A 22,806-nucleotide genomic window follows, 5' to 3' on the forward strand; every position below is an offset into this window, starting at 1 on the left:
ACTTTAAAATTAAAAAAGGTTACTTAATTTTATAAAAAGAAAAATAATTTATTTCACTATATTAACAATAAGATGAATAAAGTCTGTACCTGTGCTTTTATGATATGCATGAATCTTGACATTAACTCAGGACATTCAAGAAGAAAATGAAAATGATCAAATATAATTTTGGGATTTCTGAAAGAAAAAATAAAAAGAACAATGACAATTATCATTGAATGAAATACAAATTCAGACATACAGTGCTGAAGTAGAAGGAAAGAACATCTTTGTCTCTACCTGCTATCATTTTGTTAATGACCACATTCTGAGTAGTAACAAAATTAATTTTTTCTGTTTAAATGAGTATGTATAAACAGACGGTCTAAGAACCCCAGAAAGCCTCACCTGTTCACAAAGCACTTTAACACTTCATCATGCTTGCAGACAAATTCAATGAAACGAGGAGACGTCATTCTGCGTGGGGAAGAGAAAAGCCATCAGAATACACAGACAAAGTTGTCGATATAATATCAAATCCAATAAACACATATTAAGTGGGACTGGCTCCTAGACAAAAGGAGGAACTTAGATACACATCTTCCTTACCAGCTGAGGTTCCCTAGTATGCGCCATGAAACAACACATGTAAGCTGTTATTACCAAATGATATCAACAAGTGACTTTTAGAGACTGTAAAATTTTCTGCAGCTCTTCACGAAGTAGCATTCACAAATTTACATAAAAATAAATGTATATACTTGCACAAAATTTAAATATTTTTACTACATTTGTATTAGTGCAGTAAGTATCCTGAAACAAAATGAGAATAAAGTCTAAAAAAAACCCAACAAATTTTATTTGTTTTTATTGAAATTACAAAATTATTGAAGCTTTTCTTCATCTATCAAAGAAAAATAACATTAAGTCACAATGTTCTTACCCTGGAGGCATCTGACAGGAACAGCACATGTAAAAGGCTTGAATGACAGCACTCAGCCTGTTGGCTGTCATAGCAACAACATCCTGACCATCTGCACTGGCTTCCTGACTCCCTGCAAGAGCATCGCCCGTGGACTCCCCTGCACCCGTGGACGGGCTTCCACAGCTCCCGGGTCCTGAAGGCTCAAATGGTGAGACGGAAGCGGCACCCGCATCCTGGCCTTTTTGTCTCAGTAAGATGGAAGTGATATCCGCTGAGTCCTTCTTGTTTTTCATTAATTCTGTGGCTATTAAAACTAACCATTCATCTAATGAGTGCCAAAGCAATTCCAAAGGCTGAAAAAAAAAAAGAAACAGGCTTTTTAAACATCATTCTTAAAGTACATGATTTTTTTTAAAGAAAAAGACAAAACTAAAACCTCACATCCAGATGGAGAGTAAAAGAAATTTATTACAGACACTATTTTTTTCTTTTAAACATTAAACAAAAAATAAAAATTAATCACAACTACACTGAACAAAACCCTAATTCATTGACTCAAAAAATACGATGCTCAAGGTACAAAGGAAACCAGAGTATCCTCTTTTAAATGAAATTAATTTTCCCTTCATTGAAGTTGAAATGAGCACCTCTCACCTGGAAGGTTGGTTCTCAATAGCTAGCCCTATGGTTGGAAGCTTTAGAATCCCTGCTGCGTAAGAAAGAACTGGCTGGCACAAACATGAAGCCATCACTGAAACTATCTCAGGGTCCTAACACAACCCAGGAGCTTTTCTTCACAACAAAACATTAAACCACCTATACAGTCTTTTTAATCCCTTTATGTCAGCAAACTGTTTAATTTTCCTTCAAACGTGAACTTCCAAGTGGAAGAATAGGGGTCTCATCAAACTGCTCCAATAGAAGAAAAAGGTAATTGGCCTCTAAATCAAAACGATCACAACAAAAATACTGAAAAGCTAGAGACTGAAATAAAGTATTACAGCAAAGAATTTTTTAATGGAAGAAAAAAGAAATAAAATCATGTGGTACTTTTCTATTTTTGTTATTTTTCCCCCTTTTGGATCATCTTTCTTTAGTCACACACACAATAAAATTCCAATCCAGATGGGACTTTTTTACCTAGGGAATTACCTACCTCTTTGAGTATCTAATAAGTCAGTGGTTAGTCACAAAAGTGAGCACTATGAAATAATGAATCTCTAACTATAACAAATAACTACAGGCAAAAAAAAAAACAGATTTAGAAATCAAGTATTGGGGCTGAGAGAGTGTAGCTCTGAGGTAAACCACTTGTCCAGTAGGTGCAAGGGCTCTGGGCTTGATTTTAAACATGAAAAGTTAAATAAACTAATTCGTGCCATAACTATGGTGCTTGCAATATTTATTTATGGATAACAAAATATACTGGCTACAAAGAATAGATACCAACTGCTACTGAAAAAGAGCTGGCTGGTGAAATGGCTCAGTAGATAAAGCACTTGCAGATGTTCAAAAAGATTCAGGTTCAGGTTCCAACACCCACATGGTGACTCACAAACATCTGCAACTCCAGTTCCAGGGGATCTGACACCCTCTTCTGGACTGTGTGTGTACCAGGCGTGTGTGGTACACAGACATACATGTAGACACAACATCCATAAACATAAAATAATTTTTAAAAGAAGAAAATAAATCAGTGATAATAGGTTTTGTCTAGTATCAAAATAACTGCTCACTTCATAAACTGAGAAATCATAACCACAACATTACACATAGCAATAGTGGTATGACATAATCATGTGATTCGCAAACAACCTTAAGTTTTACATTAAGAATATTAGCCGGGCGGTGGTGGCGCACGCCTTTAATCCCAGCACTCGGGAGGCAGAGCCAGGCGGATCTCTGTGAGTTCGAGGCCAGCCTGGGCTACCAAGTGAGCTCCAGGAAAGGCGCAAAGCTACACAGAGAAACCCTGTCTCGAAAAACCAAAAAAAGAAAAAAAAAAAAAAAAAGAATATTACACACATTATATATGACACATACATACATAACCCAAAGCTTACTGGGAAACTTTTTTTTTTAATCTCAAGGTACTCTGAAGTGAAACTGAAATCTGACAAGAGGGATAACTGAAGTCCACGAATATCACAGCACTTTCAGATCCTGTTCTCAACCAGATAATGTCAAATTCCACAACCAAAATAAGAGCTTTAAACTAAATTTCTCAACTTTTTCTTGGCTTCTGAGAAATTTTTTTCCAAGTTACAATTCTATGAAAGTATGAAAAGTCACAACTAAATTCACAGGAAGAAAAGGAAACATCAACACATGAGAAAGCTCTCTTCCCTATCTCACTGGTCCAACAACAAAAACAAGATTCTCCCTCAAATATTCCAAAGTTGCTAGACACTAGAAAAAAAAAAATCTCTTAACATTCAAAGAATGGCAAAGTGTTAAGATGAACTTAAAGGACTTCTAAATCAGGTAACTACTAATGGCCTATAAACACACTCAATCCTAATGGAAGGGCACTGGTTAATCCTAACAATAAAATGACATGATAGAATATACAGTTAATGAGATGGCAAGTAAGAATCAGCTGCTACCTTAGACAGCATGTGGTAAAGTTAAAACATGTTTCCAGCCTAATATTACAGCAATTCAGCAAAGGGTCCGAGTTTACAACTTGATAACCCCACAACGAACTTCATATGAATGGATAATAACATAGTTTCTACTTTATATCTTTATACACAAGTTAGATGATTTCCCATCACTCAAAGATGCCAAAGTTTATTCATAAAGCTGTAAAAAGACTAACAGAAACTTTAACAGTTAATACTTAATTTCTATATGTGGTGGTTTGAAAGAAAATGGCCCCCAAAGGGAGTGGTCCTATTAGGAGCTGTGGCCTGGTTGGAGGAAGTGTGTCACTGTGGGGTGAGCTTTGAGTCTCTTTTGCTCAAGCTTCCCTCAGTGTGACTCTGTTGACTTCCTGTTGCCTGTAAGATGTAGGACTCTCAATTGTTTTCCAGCACCACTTCCGCCTGCATGCCACCATGCTCCCCATCATAACAATAACAGACTGAACCTCTGAAACTGTAAGCGAGCCACCCCAATTAAATGTTTTACTTTATAAGAGTTGCTGTGGTCACAGTGTCTCTTTCCAGCAATAAAAGCCCTAACTTTGACACTATAGCATTTTATTTTTTAATACATGTTATATTTTAAATACTTGCAAACCAAATCCAAGAAACATCAAAAAGATGATCCACCATAATCAAGTGGGCTACATCCAGAGATGCAGGGATGATTCAACATATGAAAAACTGTCAATATAATCCACCATATAAACAAACTGAAAGAAAAACCCCACATAATCATCTCATTAGATGCAGAAAAGGTCTTTTGACAAAACCCAACACACCTTCATCATACAAAAAAACAAAAACAAAAAAACAAAAAAACCCTAGAGAGATTAGGGATACAAGGGATATGCCTTAACATAATAAAAGCAATGTACAGCAAGCCCATAGCCAACACCAACTTAAGTGGAGAGAAACTCAAAGCAGTTGCACTAAAATCAGGAATAAGACAAGGCTGTCCACTCTCTCCATATCTGTTCGATATAGTACTTGAAGTCTTAGCTAGAGCAGTAAGACAACTGAAGGAGATCCAAATAGGTAAGGAAGGAGTCAAGTATCTTTATTTGCAGATGATATGATAGTATACAGAAGCAATCCTAAAAATTCCACCAGGAAACTCCTACAGCTGATAAACACTTTCAGCAAAGTAGTTGAAAACAAAATTAACTCACAAAGCTCAGTAGCCCTTCTATATACAAATGACCAAAGCTCATGTGAACTCAGAGACTGAGGCACAAGCACAGGGCCTGCGTGGGTCTGCTATTTTGTATATATATTATGGTTTTCAGTTTAGTGTTTTTAAGGGTTTCCTGAGTGTGTAAATGAGTGGATCTCTGTTTCTTGTGCCTTCTCTTGGGCTCATTTCCTTCTGTTTCTTTGTTTTGTCCTATTCCAATGTGTCAGTTTTTGTTTTATCCTATTATATTTTATTCTATTATTGTTCCGTAGAAGCCTGTTTGTTTTCTAATGAGAGACAGAAAGGGGGTGGATTCAGATGGGAGGGGAAGTTGGGAGGAGCTAGGAGTAGAGTGAGCAGAAACGGAAATCAGATATGTTATATGAGAAAAAAATCTATTTTCAGTAAAAGAAAAAAAACTTAAGCTAAGAAAAGAAAAAAATCAAAAAGTGATATAGATTCAGTGCCTTGCTCAACCCTCATTAGAGAAGCTTCTTCTCGAAGTAGATGAGAGTTAACATGGAGAGTCACACTAGACAATGCAGAGTGAGAGACTCCGGAGCACTCAGTCTTAAGGGGACGTCATCGAGCCCCTCCCCTGAAGGAGGCAGAAATACTTGGAGCCAATGCTAATGGGTGACTCCAAGGACACAGTGTCTTCAGACACAACAGGACTGATGCACACTTGAACTCAGAGGCTGCAGCAGCACACACAAGCCTTTCCGTAGGTAAAGAGAGGGGGAAGTGGACATGGGGTACTCGGTGTGACAGGGAACATCCATTTTCTATAATAGTGTCACTAGGTGTATCAACCACACTCCAGGGCAAGCCTATGACCAGGAGGAGCTGGCTAACACAAAATCAACTGTTTTGTTTTTGTTTGGGGGGCTATTTGTTTTGTTCTATAAAGTTTTGTGTTATTGATTTATTGATTTTCATTTGATTGAGAAAGAGAGGGGAAGAAGGGAGGGAGAAGAAAGATAATGAACATAAAGTTGGGTGGGCAGGGAGGTGGGGGATTTGGGAGGCAACATGATCAAAACATTGTATGAAAATTTCTTAATTAAAAAAATTAATCAGAATATAGCTCAGTGATAAGAGTGCCTGCCTAAAATATATGAAGTCCTGAGTTCATTTCCCACTACAGCAAAAATAAAAAATAAACAAACAAACAAATAAATTAAATGGAAAGAAAACCCATAAATATATGACAAAAACACAATGTCTGGATTTCATTAAACAAAGAAAAAACCATGTCACCTAGCATATGTGAGTTCTTATATTTAAAACACTTAAAAGATACAAGGTGGGAAACAATATCTTTGACATACTTTTTACAGTTAAGTCTGTACTGATTATTTAGAAAACTAGCATTAAAGCAAGTGTTATGTGCTTACACAGAGCCCATTAGCAAGACAGACTCAACTTTCAAGAATAATGAAAAAAATCAATACTGAGAACAATGACCATTGCCTATACCTAATGTGATTTTCTACTTATCATTACAGATGAGCAGAAAGGGAAATCAGGGGTAGAATCAGTCCTAACATGCAGGATATATTAAGAACAACTTCCTATGATATGATGTGAAGCAACTCACCTAAAACAGCACTGACGCAAGAGCAGATCATTACTTTGTTACAAAGATAGTAAACTGTCAACCCTAACTAAAGGAAGCATACACAGAAAGTCATCTGAGTGAAAAAATGCTTCATTTCCTTCTTCCAGAAGGTGGCACACGAGAAGGGGGAGGAGTGAAAAGAAACAGTAGAGCTGGAAATGATCTTTCCTGTTGATTTCAAAAAGGACGGAGGGTGAAACACACAGATAAAGACAGTGGACACTCCTCTAAGACTGTCACACCCACTCTACACTCACACTCCTCTAAGACTGTCACACCCACTCTACACTCAGACACTCCTCTAAGACTGTCACACCCACTCTACACTCACACTCCTCTAAGACTGTCACACCCACTCTACACTCACACACTCCTCTAAGACTGTCACACCTACTCTACACTCAGACACTCCTCTAAGACTGTCACACCCACTCTACACTCACACACTCCTCTAAGACTGTCACACCCACTCTACACTCACACTCCTCTAAGGCTGTCACACCCACTCTACACTCACACTCCTCTAAGACTGTCACACCCACTCTACACTCACACACTCCTCTAAGGCTGTCACACCCACTCTACACTCAGACACTCCTCTAAGGCTGTCACACCCACTCTACACTCACACTCCTCTAAGGCTGTCACACCCACTCTACACTCACACTCCTCTAAGACTGTCACACCCACTCTACACTCACACTCCTCTAAGACTGTCACACCCACTCTACACTCACACTCCTCTAAGACTGTCACACCCACTCTACACTCAGACACTCCTCTAAGGCTGTCACACCCACTCTACACTCACACTCCTCTAAGGCTGTCACACCCACTCTACACTCACACACTCTAAGACTGTCACACCCACTCTACACTCAGACACTCCTCTAAGACTGTCACACCCACTCTACACTCAGACACTCCTCTAAGACTGTCACACCAACTCTACACTCACACTCCTCTAAGACTGTCACACCCACTCTACACTCACACTCCTCTAAGGCTGTCACACCCACTCTACACTCAGACACTCCTCTAAGACTGTCACACCCACTCTACACTCACACTCCTCTAAGGCTGTCACACCCACTCTACACTCAGACACTCCTCTAAGACTGTCACACCCACTCTACACTCACACACTCCTCTAAGGCTGTCACACCCACTCTACACTCACACTCCTCTAAGGCTGTCACACCCACTCTACACTCACACTCCTCTAAGGCTGTCACACCCACTCTACACTCACACTCCTCTAAGGCTGTCACACCCACTCTACACTCACACTCCTCTAAGGCTGTCACACCCACTCTACACTCACACTCCTCTAAGACTGTCACACCCACTCTACACTCACACTCCTCTAAGGCTGTCACACCCACTCTACACTCACACTCCTCTAAGACTGTCACACCCACTCTACACTCACACTCCTCTAAGACTGTCACACCCACTCTACACTCACACTCCTCTAAGGCTGTCACACCTACTCTACACTCACACTCCTCTAAGGCTGTCACACCCACTCTACACTCACACACTCCTCTAAGACTGTCACACCCACTCTACACTCAGACACTCCTCTAAGACTGTCACACCCACTCTACACTCAGACACTCCTCTAAGGCTGTCACACCTATTCTACACACTAAGAGTGTAGGGTTGGCCTGCAAGATGGCTCAGCAGATAAAGGCTTGCTCCATGAGCTCAATGCTCATAACTCACAGAAGGGCAGAAAGGAGAGAGTTGCTGCCTTTTGACCTCCACAAGGCTGCACTCAAATACACACCATTCAACAACAATAATACACAAATAATTTTTAAATAAAGTATTAAAATGCCTACAAACCACTTATCTGTTAGGTATATCAAAAGTTCCATGTGAGACAGATCAGAATTATTTAGCATATAACACTAATTCAGACTCAAGATTTAGAGACAGTAAATCTTTTCAAGTAAATAATACTACATAAAAAACTTTTTATTTCTTCTTGGAGCAATAACCTAAAGATTATTGCAAGAATGACATCTTCATGAACCTCAAAAGTAAATTTTATAACATAGAAACCTCTTAAGAAAGATTACCTTTAAAAATGATAGAAAGTAAAAGGCATGAAGTGTGACCCACAGGTAGAACACTGCTGTACACAAGACGTGCTTTTTTATTGTTACTATTTGCTTTTTTGCTCTGAATATCAAAGCTATGGTCTTATTAAATATATAAAAAAAATTAATAGCAATACAGGCAGTTAGTTCATAAACTTAAATTTTGACATGTGTAACAACAATGACATGGATGCTTGTATAAGGAAAGGCAAGCTAGGAGGCTGGAGAGATGGCTCAGCAGTTAAGGCACTAGCTAACCTTCCTGAGTCAATTCCCTGCAACCACATGGTGGCTCACAATAAACTACAGTGGATTCTGATGCCCTTTTCTAGCATAATGGTATACATGCAGATAGAGCACTCATACATTAAATAAATAAATAAACAAGCAAACAAATAAACAGATAAATAAATAAATAAATCTTTTTAAAAACAAACAAAAAGGATAGGCAGCTGAAATAATGCAACGTATTTTTTAAAAATCTCAAATATGGGTTAAGAGCACTGACTACTCTTCCAGAAGACCCAGGTTCAGTTCCCAGCACCCACATGACAGCTCACAACTGTCTGTAACTCCAATTTCAGGAGATTCAACACCCTCACATAGACATGCATGCAGGCAAAACACCAATGTACATAGATAAATAAATAATTTTTTAAAAAAATTCCAAATACTCTACATGAAAGCAATCCCAGAAATTGTTAACAGAACTATTAACAAAAAGTATTGGGCTGAAGAGATGGCTCAGACGTTAAGAGCATTGGCTGCTCTTCCAGAGGTCCTGAGTTCAATTCCCAGCAACCACAGAGTGGCTCACAACTGTCTGTATTAGAATCTGATGCCCTCTTCTGGACTGCAGGAATACATGTAGGCAGAACACTGTATACATAATAAATAAATCTTAAAAGAAAAAAGTAGCCTTTCTTCTAAAATACAAAACACAAGCACACAGTATATACATAATAAAACTGAACAAAATTAGATTAGTTTATCTTCTAGTAATACATTTTTAAAATGATGGCTTATATTATGCATTAAAAACTCATCATTTGAACTAGACCTGGTGGCTAAAACTTGTAATCCCAGCTACTTAGGAGGGGCAGGATGATGGCAAGTTCAAGCCCCGCTTAGGCTACAGAACAAGGAATAGCTAGGATTAACTCAGTAGGTCACACACTTGCATAGCATGTAGATGGACCTAACTTCAACATCTAATACTGTGTAAAATAAATACGCAAACCTGAGATTCAGTACAATCACTTTATACTAAATATCTCTATCCTTAAAAACACTAATGGGATCAATTTATGTGTAAGAATTGCTAAAAACTTACCAATTAAATCCTGTTCATTAGACTGAGATGAAAGGGAAAATATGTGCCCAAGTTAGAAACCAAACTTACATCCTGTCCGTAAGGTTCTGATTAAGGAATGCATGCTGTGTTAACAGTCATCTCTTTTACATCTACCTTCCTAACAACTACTTTTCTGACCTTGAACACCTGGCTTCTTGGAGTTTTATTCCCATTGTAGCCCATATCGATTCCATTACTGGGAGATGAGGGGCCGATTCGAAAGACATGGCAAAAGATCCTCACAATCCTTAAAAGGCTCTTCATTTGAGCATCATAATTGCTAGATAAACTGAAAATGAAAAGGTTAAAACATGAACAGATTAGGTGTAGCCAAACGAATTCACCTTCAAATATTTATTTTAAAGCATATTTAGTCTACTGACCATCTAATTCATGAATTAACTGTGGTAAGATAATTTCCACAGAATGGTTTGTTGAACAGAAAATCTATTATTAATATATGTTAATATATACTATTAGATATATATTATTTAATTTGTTAGCACCCAGAATATAACCAATGATCAAAGCACAAAGTATGAAGAAAATTACCCCTATAGCACAGATGGTATCTTTGGATATAAACTTTAAAGCAATTTGTTCACTTCTAAAAGTATACTTATAAATTAAAAACAGTTGTTTAGAACTCTGAAAATATCCCAGAGAAGCAATAGTATAAACATTATATTCTAGGTCAACACACAATACAACCATCCTAACTTAAAGGTTGAAGCCCCATCATTCTATCCATAACCCTGTAGTCCCTCAGAATAACAGTAATGAAGCATTCACAGGAGACGTTCACAAATTGTATGCTAATATTACCAGTCATCTGCATCAGGATCATTACTTATATAATGAATGGATTGTCCTATTAACTACATAAACATTGTGAATATTCTCCACTATGAAAATCAAAGACCATTTCATCTAATATTAAACCATACTGAGTATCACAGTAAGTTTTTGTGTTCAGAAAGTCGATTTACTTTGAAATTTCTAACATCAGTCATCTTCTATAACTACTGTGCAAAAAAAAAAAAAGCTCCATAAACTTTTGAGCAGAAGAGAATGCTTTTGTGCAAATTTACTCGTCAAGTTTACCGTGTCTTCGGCATGTACATTTAGCCCAGTTAATTCTAACACTGACTTTTAAAAAATGGGATAAAATTTCAACTTAAACTATAAATTCAGTATAGGGAGACAGAGCATCTGTTTAATTCATAATTACCTAACAGTTGGCCCGGTAAACAGCAGGCACTTAAAACTATGTAACAGATGTACTGATGGACAATGAAGGGAACTCCAAAAAGTTTGTTGCTGAGATCACAGTTGGTAAACAGTATGTCTGAACTTATACCTGAATCTGCCTGTCTCCAAAGCCCAGAGACCATGTTTTTGGGTTGTTTTGTTTTGTTTTGGCCGTTAAAAAACCTTATGATTTTAATAGTCACAAATTATAACTCATTATAATAAAGAAGCTGAATAGAAATAACTACATGTTTTTTAGATATATGTTTTTATGTTTTCATATTCATATAATGTGCTTTGATCAAATATAGCCCCCATTTATCCCCCTCCACTTCTATTATACTATGTTGTTTTTTTTTTAATAATTTATCTTTATTTTATGTGCACTGGTGTTTTGCCTGCATGTATGTCTATGTGAGAGTGTCAGACCTTGGAGTTAGCTGCCATGTGGGTGCTGGGTATTGAACCCATGTCCTCTGAAAGAGCAGCCAGTGCTCTTAACCACTGAGCGATCTCTCCAGCCCCTCATACTATGTTTTGATTAGTCTGTCTAAATCTTAGGTTTCATCAAATACATGAATTACTAGAAATAACTAAAAGAAGTGAAAGGAATATATAATGGAAATCTCAGCTCCAATGAGTCTTACAGATGAAAAATCTAAAAGTGCTTCCTAGAGAGTATTGAAAGCAAATTAGGAAGAAAAAACAAACAAACAAACAAGATGGTGATATTGGTCATATCAATTAGCAGAAGGCCTTTCAAGTAAAGAGTACAGGAGCACAGAAAGTAGCTAGAAATAAGTAGTTCCCAAATGTATTCCCACACCTGAGCATAAACCATGATAACAAGTTCAAAGCCAGCCTGGGCTACACAGCAAGACCTTATCTAGAAAAAGAAGGCAGGGGTTGGGGCAGAAAGACTTTCATCTTAGGTACACAGGAAGAATGAAACATGACTAAGAGTAAACCTGACAATGTAGCTTTCTAGTCATCTTTTGGAGACTGCATGATGATGGAGAGAGAAAGGTTCAGTAGCAACTGTGGAGGTGAAAGGTTGCCACAAACTGTCACTGTTAAAATGATTAGTGAGAGTGAAATATGAAGAAGTATACACCCAAATTAGAAGAGGTCAAATCTGTAAGCTAAGAAACAGTAACAAACTACGTACTTGGTAACAGCTGCCTATTCTCCTAACTATAATGCTAATCACATGCAAAGACCTATAGCATATATATGAGCTACATGTAAAAGTCAAGAGATACAAAGTTTAACTCCATAGATGTAGCAAGGAGTTATTAAAAACAAGAATAAAGACCTGAACTAGGGAGAGGGAAAGTACAGGGGAAAAACTTTATAATGAATCATGAAGGAACACTGAAAGGTTAAACAGTGGGATGTACCCAATTTTATAAGTCAGAGATTCAGATTCCTCAACTACTTTCTCACATAGCCCAGGCTGGCCACAAACCATATAGCTGAGGATTACCCTGAAATCCTGGTCCTCCTACTTCCAGCTCCCAACTGCCTGAACTAAAAGGAAGTATGGCCACACCCAAGACATGGATTAAATTCCATACACATATGCCAAGATTCAAGTTAACATGCTCTAGGTTTCTTTAAAAAGTCTCTTGACTAAGAACTAATGAGCCAGGCCTTTTTAAACAAACAATGAACAGTCACTGTGTAGTTTTAATGAGATGTCCCCATAGTCTGGGTGTTTGAATGCTTGGTCTGAAGTTGGAGGCATTTGGGTATGCTCAGGAGGTGTGGTCTCCTTGGAGGAAGTATGTTACTGCATTGGAGGGGCCTCGGAGAGTCTAAGAGTGTGCCCCATTTAGAGTCAAGATGAGCTACCTCACCTCCTGCTGGCTGCCAGGCTTCCTGTCATGATGGACTCTTATCCCTCTGGAACCTTAAACCAAACAAACCCTTCTCTAAGCTGCCAAAGACATCTACTATGTACTGGTTTACGGCAACGCTTACCTAAGCAGCTTATGACCATTTGTTGTAGCCACTTCAGCAAGACTTGTCAGGATCTTTAGGTACTGGCTTTCACTCTGCTGAGACAAATGCTCCAGAACTTGACGTAACTGGTTTGACAGAAATAAAAAACAAAGTGATTACACAGTAAGTAACCCATTCAATTCTATCAAAACGTACACATATATTAATTTAATAAATGCCTTAAAGCCAGCTAACTAAAATTAAGAACTTCATAGTTATTTTGCTTTACACAAACTTAAGAGCCAATACAGAAAAATCTTTCTGTAAAATTATCCAGTTAAAAAGATAGATACACATGGAAAATCAAGTACGTATGTAATTTAATTCTAAACTTCTAATGTTTATGAAGGTTTCCAATTCTGTAATTTTTCCAAGACTGTTAAAAACACTGAGCTTGGGGCTATGGAAATGCAGCTCAGCAGGACAGTACTAGTGAGCCCCTGGGTTCACTCCCTAGGACCACAGAGACAATGGAAAAAGAGCTCAGAGAACCAGTGGTTACCAGTCACTACAGAATGTTCTTCCTCTACCCATGAGGAAGAGCTATCTTAAGGAGAGACCAAAGAGCCAGACAGATGTTCAGAGGGCCAAATATCAGACAAGATACGTTATTATATACAGCTACACCTCAATATTCCTGGTAACCAATTCCAATTTGTCCCTAAGTACCCAACACCTACGGATGCTCAAGTATTTTATATATGAAGGCAAAGCAAGTGCATATACTCAATGCATATTCTCTTATAAACTTGAAACCATCTTCACATAATCTATCATGCCTAATAAAATGTAACCACTATATAAACAGTTGTTATACCGTATTCTTTAGAGAATAATGACAAAAAGTCTGTCCATATTTAACAGTATTTTTGATCAACAACTGGTTGGTTTTGGGCTGCAAAATCCCCATGTACTAAGGACTTACTATAATTAATAGCTACATAATATACAACAAACTCAAGTTACTAAAACAATCATGACAACAAAATGATTATTATTCATTTACAACCTATTAGCAAGCTTATGCTACCATGTTTTCACGAAGGTCTTCATTCTGTGTCATTTGAACAATAGTCTGGAAAAGTCTAGGGTGATGCTGAATTAATACTTCGCAAGTCTCTCCATATCCACCCTAAAAACAAGATTTATAGTTATTCAGGTTTAAAAACAAAGAGATTTTTAAATATCACAGTTCTCACAAGCCAAACATCTTTGCACTCTAATTTATGGAAAACATGATTTTATTGTTTATAATTTCTATCATAAACGGGCTCAGAATAATATATTAAAAGCATACCTGTACACATAAATCTAGAGGGGTTACTCCATTTTTATCTGGTAAATACTTGGCTCCTCGTAATAGAAGAATCTGTGCCGTATCTCTCTGACCATGGCTGTATAGAAATAGAACCAAATCAAAAATCTCATCTTATAATTTTTCTCTATAAATTAGATCACTAGTATCCTCTAGAGGCACATCACTTCACAGTAATAAAAACTACAGAGACTTCTCAGAAATGGAAACAGATTAAAAACAAGCTCATTGTATTTCAACCAAATGGTACTATATAAAAAATAATTTATAACCAATTTGAATCAAACTCTCATAGTGTCCTGCTATAAATCTAGTGCCACAAAGAACAATTATACTAGGTTTTAGCATCCTGTTGATAATTATGACAATAGTAACTACCTTCCTTGATACATGCACCAATTGGCCATAACTAACTTAAGGATATCTAGGGGGCTGGAGAGATGGTTCAGCAGTTAGACTGCTCTTCCAAAGGACCTGGGTTCAACTCCCAGAACCTCCATGGAGGCTCACAAATGAGTGAAACTTCAGTTCCGAGTTCCAAGGGATACAATATCCTCTTTGTCCTCTGCAAGCACATGAGTGATGTAGAGACATACATTCAGGCAAAACACCCACATACATAAAATAAATAATTTTTAAATAATATTATCCAAATTATACCAGAAAAAAAAAACCAGTAGAGCAGTTCTCTAAAAACAACAGTAATTAGCATTATTATTAATGTTCAACCAGAAGAGTCCCACTCTATAGCCCAGGCTAGCCCCAAACACAGGGCAATTCTGTCTCAGGCTCACAGCTGTGACATAACAGGCCTCAAGCAGAAGGCTCAGAAGTCTTCATGGGGTATCAGTGTTATTAAGCTGGTGGTGTCAGGCAAAATATTACACAGCTATTGTAACAGTGGCTAATTCATACTGTCCCGTGCTAGGCTGCTCCTTATCATGCCCCAAAATAAACCCAAAAGCTAAGGTAAGCTTAAGCTATGTCAGAAGACAGTGACATCTCTGTAGAAAATGTGAGTTTATAAAAAACTATCCAATTTCAATAACTTTTACAATTGCTTAATGTCCATGTGTTTGATCTTTCCAATTAACTTGTCAACTCCTAAGTGTTTTTAATTAATTTATTCTATATGTATATTTTCCTTGTGTCCTAGAGGTCAAGAGGAAGTCAGATCCCTTGGAACTGGAGCCACAGATGGCTGTCAGTCCCCATGTGAGTGCTGGGAAATGAACACTGGTCCTCTGCAGGAACAAGTGCTCGTGACTGTGGTATCATCTCTCCAGGCCCTACACCACCAATAGCTAAGTAGCAGACTTGTTCAACACCACCAAGAATGGTAGTTGGCTTATAACATGTACACATCACATTCTATAAATTATACTGCAAGCTTGAACTTAGTATTCCATACACTTGATAAATAAGCATTAAAGAACGAATGACAGGGAAAACCGGTAGAAACCTAACACAACTTCCTAGAATACAGCAGTCCTGTCTCCAGAGACGGAACTGCTACAGTTCTATAACAGCTGTCAAATAAGCAGGAGACCATCAGTCTAAAAGCTGACCAACCTAACAGAAACGAGCAAGTGAGACCCCTTTTCCAGAAGGTCTACCTCTAACCTCAGAGAGAGGAGTGCTGCCCAAAGGCCAGGAAGCTGAACAGAAACACCCTGCTGGTTTGCCACTCTGTCCTAATATATCGTCATACCCCTTTTGGTCCAATAACATTTCTGCACAATTGTCCACGTTTCAATCGTGGAGAACTTCTGATTAGCTGAGAGCCTTGCAGGAAGGGTGACACTTCAGATCTTCTAGACCTTGCCCTACAGGTCTGTGTCTGGTGCCTACTTGTAACCCTTGAAATATCCTTCATAATCTAATCAAAGCAAGCATGCTATTTCCTGAGTCCTATGAGCCACTCTAGCAAACTTCTGAAATCCATGGAGAGAGTCCTAGGAAGCTGGGCCTGCAGCCAGTTCAGAAATTGCAGTGGATCAGTCTTGTGCCAAGTACCTAAGGTGCACAGCATTCTACTGGGGCTGAGCCCAGAACTCGTAGTTACTGTCGCCCAGTAGATGGTGTAAGAACTGACTTAGAAGATGTTCAACTGATGGCCACTGCATAATCAAGTGTCGGCTCCTGGTGGGGAGGAAACGCCTCGTCTGTGTGGTGAGTGGGACAAACTGAGTGTTTTAACCGTATGTTCACAGATCAATCCATCAAATCTGCTCAAATAAGCCCGAAGTTTTGCTGCAGCCACTCAGGTCATCATCCAAATTTAGCCTAAGAGCTCACTGTTCAGACACGGCTAGCAGAGCTCTCTGAATCACTTCTGGCTTGAGTGTCATCCAGTTTATCAAGTGCTTGCTCTCTGTGCACATCAACTGTGCTTAACCTAATCTGTCTAAAGTTTCTTTTGAAAGGTTCACCCAGTGTTTCAAGAGTATACGCAATAGTTCAAGACGAACAATTCAACAGTAGATACATCGATTGGTTTCTTAAAGCCTCATATAAACATTTTTTGTCACATACAACAAAGCCACTTATTAGCATGAGGGCTGGAGAGACAGCTTGGTGGCTAAGAGTGGATCTGAGCTCAGTTCCTGCAACGTCAGGTGGTTCACAAATGCCTGCACTGCAGCACCAGGGGAATGCAATGCCTATAGAACTCATGGGCACTAGCACTCAGGTGATATACCTACACACACACACACACACACACACACACACACACACACACACACACACAAGTAAAAGTAAAATAAATCTTGGAGCTGGAGAGATGGCTCAGCAGTTAAGAGCATTTGCTACTCTTGGAGAAGATCAGGGTTCAAGTCCCAACATCACGAAATACCTCACAGTTATGTTACTCCAGTTCCAGAGAATCTAATGCCCTCTTCTGACCGATGTGGGTACCAGGCACTCACACAGTACAAAGACATACAAGCAGGCAAAACACACATAAAAAACTTTTTAAATCTTTTTGTAAAGAAAATTATAAAAAATTAATTAAAAAAAAGGAATATTTAGCATGAAGAAAACAAAATGCCACTACAACATTTTAAGAAAGCTGGAATTCTAAATTGTACCTGAAGATCAAGCTTACAATGATGGGACACTTCATTTCAAAAACGTATTAAAAACAAGAAGCAATTGTTTATAACATACAAGATGTGAAGGGTACAATTAGTGCTCCAAGCACGACATACGTAAAACTATGTACGTAAAATATGTAAAAATATGTACAACTATCCTATGAGAGAGTCACAGCGTTGCAAAGAGTTACAAAAAGAATATTTTGATTTTTGAGACAGGGTCTCACTGTGTAGCCCTAGATGGCCTGGAACTTGCTTTGTAGACCAGGATAGCCTTGATATCACAGAGATCTACTTACCTCTACTTCCTGATTGTCGAAACTAAAGCGCAGCACTATTATGCCTGGCTAAGATTTTTTTTAATTGTCAACTATTTTTAATAGCCATCTTTATAACTATGTCCACCCAGCTTTATAATTATATCCACTAAGTTACACAGAAACACACGGATGATATGTAATGCCTTGTAGCTAAGATATAAATGGAATACAATTATCCTCAATGGGAAACACTGTGGTGTATTTTGTGTTACAACCTAAGTAGACTGGTGTTTTCAACAGTTGACTATATTTCAGCATTATTTGGGGCACAAGAAATTTTTAATCCAAATAACTAGGGAAGTTTATTGAATAGGCAATTATCCTTTATAAAAATTAAGGCTAGTTTATACATATATATTTTTATTAATTCTCTGATAATTTCGTATTTACCCTCCTCCTAAATCCTTCCAGACTTCCTCCCTGCAATTTCACACCCTTTTCTTTTAAACTGTCAATAACCCACTGAGTTCAACGTGTGCTACTGGGCCGTCCGGTGCAGTCATCAACTTTCCAGGGGCCACACCATCAAACCAAACTAGCTCACGCTCTCCCTAGACTCATTTTTATATTGACTGAGGTAATACTCTTTACAAGGACATGGTAGTATAGTTTATGACAACAGAATGGTTTCTCCAAATCCTTCAGCTTTCTAACTTTGGGCTCTTTCAGCCTTAATGTCCTAGAACTTCCACCAGAGTGTATAATAATGGGAATTAGAGTTGTAACTTTTTTAATTGCTTATGAACAGAAACTATATTTTACTATTTAAATTTAAAGGTTATTTTACATACTATTTTGATTCTGAGTTCGCTAACTGAAAAGAATTGTTTGACAGGAATTACACTCTATGCTCTGAAGCTTATACCTTTGTAACTCTACAAGGACCTCTAAAACTCCATCAACATCTTACTAACTTACATACATACATACATACATATATATTCCAATTTGCCTTACTTTTCCTAGCTATCTGTAAATAGAGAAAATAACTGAGAATCTAGACACCGCAGTGCAATTGAAAGCACGCCTTCAGTGCTGCAGAGACGGCTCAGTGAGTTAACCGTGCACGTTGAGCAAGCCTGAGGAGCTGATTTCAAATCCCCTGCACCTCTGTAAACAGCCAGGCACGCACACCTAGAACCCTAGCCATTTGAGAAGCAGAGACAGGAGGATCACTTGGGTTTATTAAACACTTAACATTCTCCTCTGACCTCCACATGCACGCAGCAGCTCACACACATACACTCAGGTGCCACCATACACAAAGACAGTTTAGAAACAAAAAGAAGTGCCTTCAAATGAACAGTGCCCCATATATCATTCTCCTACAATGACAAAGTTCTTTTTCCTTTCACTTCTTATCTTTTTCAAAAAGACCCAGTGTTGCTAAATGAAAACTTAATAGCCTGCCTGGTGGTTCATGCCCATAATGCCAAGCATGTGGCTGAGATGGAAGGACTGTCGTGAGTGCAGACCACATCTGGCCATGTGTAGTGAGTCCCAAACCATCCTGGACGACAACAACACCCTGTCTTTAAAATAAAAATGAAGAATGGCTTAGCATAGCAAAGGTCCCTGGGTTCAATTCCCAGTACCACACACATACATGCACATACTTGAGTTTTAAAAAATCTTTGATATACAGTTCAAAGAATAACTACTTTTAAAACAATCTTTTATCAATATTCTTGTATTCAGACTAGCTATAGGAATATTTCAGTTCTACATAATAATATAATATTGTATTAACTATTTTAAATCATTGTTTTGGCTGAAACTAGAGGGATTCACTCACAAACACACAGTAAACATCTAAGTACTGTACAAACATTAGACAAAAGTGGTAAGAAGAAACACTCTTTTTGCTTTCACTGAAGTTGAGATAGACTACAAACAGTAAATAAGTAGGTAGAAGTTACAAAATACTATGAAGGGAATACTATGACACTATAACAGAAACTCTGATTAGAGATCTATTTAAATTGGTTAGAATTTTGCTTCTAAAAGGCAGGTTAAAATCAGGTGTCCTGGTTAGTTTGCCAACTTGACACAAGCCAGAGTTACTGGGGACGAGAACTTCAATTAGGAAAAATGCCACCATCAAATATGCTGTAGCCAAATCTGTAGGGCATCTTCTTAAATTAATGATTGACATGAGAGGCTGAACTCTGCAGGCCACTGTAGGCAGTGACACCCAGGGTGGCGGTCACAGATGATGGAATAAGAAAGCAAGCTGAGCAAGCCATGAAGAGCAAGCCAGGAAGCAATGCTCCTCCAGAGTCTCTGCTTCAGTTCCTGCCTCCAGCTTCCTGCCTTAAATTCCTTCATGGTACTGTGTAACGCAGCATATGTAAGCCAAACAAACCCTTTCTTTCCCAAATTGTTTTTAGTCAGTGTGTTATCACAGCAACAAAAAGCACACCAAGACACCAAGTTTGGCAACACATGTCTCTAATTCAAGCACAAGGGAAGCAGAAGCAGGAGGATCACAAGGTTGAGACCAGCCTGGATCACACTCCTAACCCAAGAAAAAAGGGGGGCGGGGGGGGCGAGGGAATCATGTAACAGCTAAAGCGTGAAGGAGTCAGCCACACAAAACACCCAGCAAAGCACAACAACTGTGTAAAGCACAACTGTGTAAACAGAGTGGGCGTGTGCACTCGGAGAACTCAGAGAGAACAGCGCGGCTCAGGCCCTGGAGTGCCGCTGACTGAGTCTCACAGGCCGAGAGAAAAGAGGTTTCATCTGAAGTGCAACAAAGAGCACTGGCAGGTTCTGACCGGGCAGAACTCATTCTTTTTTATTCCCCCCAAAAGGTCGCTTTGCCAAGGAAGACATTTACTAAAGGGAAGCAAAAGTGGAGTCGGGGGGACCAGGCCAACTCCTCAGTACTCTAACAGGGTTTAAACAGACTCTGGAAATGCAGAACATGTTCTCAAGGCCGACTTTAAAGAACTTACTATTCAGAACAGGCTCCAAGTTCAGAGTCAGAGAGGTACTAAGAAATAATGATCTGATTTCTGCACTGAATAAGTAGGATGATAAAGGGCACAAGAGAGATATGAAGAGAATACTAAGATGTTGTATTCTGGACATGTTAAAATCTGAGATTTTATAATAATGCAATTGGCCTGTGAACAATCAAATCAGAGGCTTCAAAGGAATGTCTAATCTAAAAATAAACACCCAAGATAGAACATGGGAAAATTTTAAAGTAAATGGGCTGGAGAAATGACTCAGCAGTTAAAAGCACTGGCTGCTCTTCCAGAGGAACCAGGTTCAATTCCCAGCACCCACATGGTGTCTCACAACAGTCTGGAACTCCAGTTCCAGGGTATCTGGCACTCTCTTCTGGCCTCCAAGGGCACTGCATGCACATGATATACAGACATACTTACAGGCAAAATGCCCATAATATAAAAATAATAAATATTCAAAAATTTTAATATAAAAGGTAGAATATTATTCCAGAAACTCAAGCTAATATTTTACATAAATTCATGTCATCATGGAATTGGTTATCAGCCAATCAATCAAATCATTTAAGAATAAGAGACTACTGAACTCAGATATGTACTAGAACACTAAAAATCAAAAAGTTATTGTATATAAAAGCCCTTTGAATATAATATCTTCACTAAGTTTTACAATTCACATAATTTAAATTAAAAAGATCACATATCTATATGTATATATATATATATATATAGGTCATATTTACATACTTAGGAGAGAGAGGGAGAGAGGGAGGGAGGGAGAGAGAGAGAGAGAGAGAGAGAGAGAGAGAAACAACAAAGAAAAAGAGGCCATTAATTTTGAGAGAGGACAAGTAGGAATGCAAGGGAGGGGATGGAGTAAGGTGAAGGGTAGAAATGATATGGTTGTAATTTTAAAAAATATATATATTACATATATAAAAGAATCACTACAGTGCTTTGTACTCTGCCTCAAATAAAGGGTTTAAGAGGGTTGGAGAGAAAGCTCGGAAGTTGAAAGCATGCACTGCTCCTGCAAAGGAGTTCAGTTTCCAAAAGAGGGGGTCAGTGACAATCAGCTCTAACTCGAGCTCTAGAGCATCTGAGACTCTCTTCTGGCCTCCACAGGCACCTATAATTATGGGCCCATACCCTCAATGGCAACACACATAATTAAAATTGATAAAATTAAAATTAATAGATGATCTGTATCAGTCTGATCAAGGTAATATCAGAGACATCAATGAAAAACAAGAAAAAAGCACATCTGTTAAAAATAAACTAGTAAAATGATATTTTTTAAAAACGGTGCATAAGAGTGTTTGCTACTCTTGCAAAGGATGCAGGCTTAATTCACAGGATCTATATGCAGCTAACAACCATCTGTGATTCCAGTTCCAGATCAGATACCCTCTTCTGGGCTCCACAGACACCAGGCAATCACGTCATGTACACGCAGGCAAAATACCCATACGTATAAAATAAAAATAAATAATTTTTAAATGATACAAAAGAATAGGACAAGGAATTTCTAGAATGTCTATAATAATCTAAATGAATGAATATTACAATTGATATCTACACCTATGGATTCCATATTGACAAACTGAAAATACAGTCAGGCATACAACAGTTGTTCCCATCCTGAATATGTGCATACTTTATCTCTGTACTCAATATGTACATACTTTATCTCTTATCATTACTCAAACAGTGTACAACTATCTGCACAGCATTATATTAGATGTAAGCAACACAGAGATGATTAAGCTATACAGGAAGATTACATCTAAATACTTTGAAATTTTACATTAGGGACTTTATAATAGATTTGGCTACCCATCAGGGGAAGAAAGTTGTTCTAGAACCAATCCCCAAGGACACCAAAGGACAACCAGAGGACTACAGATTTCTGCACTGTTCCTACCTGCAAACTACCTCTCTGTGACACATTACAAACACATACAGGCATATATGTTTTGTGTTGTTTTGATTTGATTTGTTCTGTGTTGATGCTGTGATTGGCTTTTTCAC

At 38.2% G+C, this 22,806-nt stretch overlaps 1 protein-coding gene across 5 annotated transcripts in view; it reads right to left on the reverse strand.

Annotated features, from left to right (window-relative positions):
• Hace1 (HECT domain and ankyrin repeat containing E3 ubiquitin protein ligase 1) overlaps positions 1-22,806 on the reverse strand; it is a 112,780-nt gene that overhangs the window by 41,677 nt on the left and 48,297 nt on the right. For all 5 annotated transcript variants that reach the window (XM_076552346.1, XM_076552343.1, XM_076552342.1 and 2 more), the window contains 7 exons: positions 14,362-14,458; positions 14,095-14,196; positions 13,044-13,150; positions 9,948-10,098; positions 923-1,257; positions 388-456; positions 90-177 (listed from right to left, as the gene is read on the reverse strand). In XM_076552346.1, coding sequence (XP_076408461.1) covers positions 90-177; positions 388-456; positions 923-1,257; positions 9,948-10,098; positions 13,044-13,150; positions 14,095-14,196; positions 14,362-14,458 — 949 coding nt within the window. The remainder of the gene's footprint in view (positions 1-89; positions 178-387; positions 457-922; positions 1,258-9,947; positions 10,099-13,043; positions 13,151-14,094; positions 14,197-14,361; positions 14,459-22,806) is intronic.

Source organism: Peromyscus maniculatus, chromosome 16, assembly GCF_049852395.1.
Source record: "Peromyscus maniculatus bairdii isolate BWxNUB_F1_BW_parent chromosome 16, HU_Pman_BW_mat_3.1, whole genome shotgun sequence".
Taxonomy (NCBI): domain Eukaryota; kingdom Metazoa; phylum Chordata; class Mammalia; order Rodentia; family Cricetidae; genus Peromyscus; species Peromyscus maniculatus.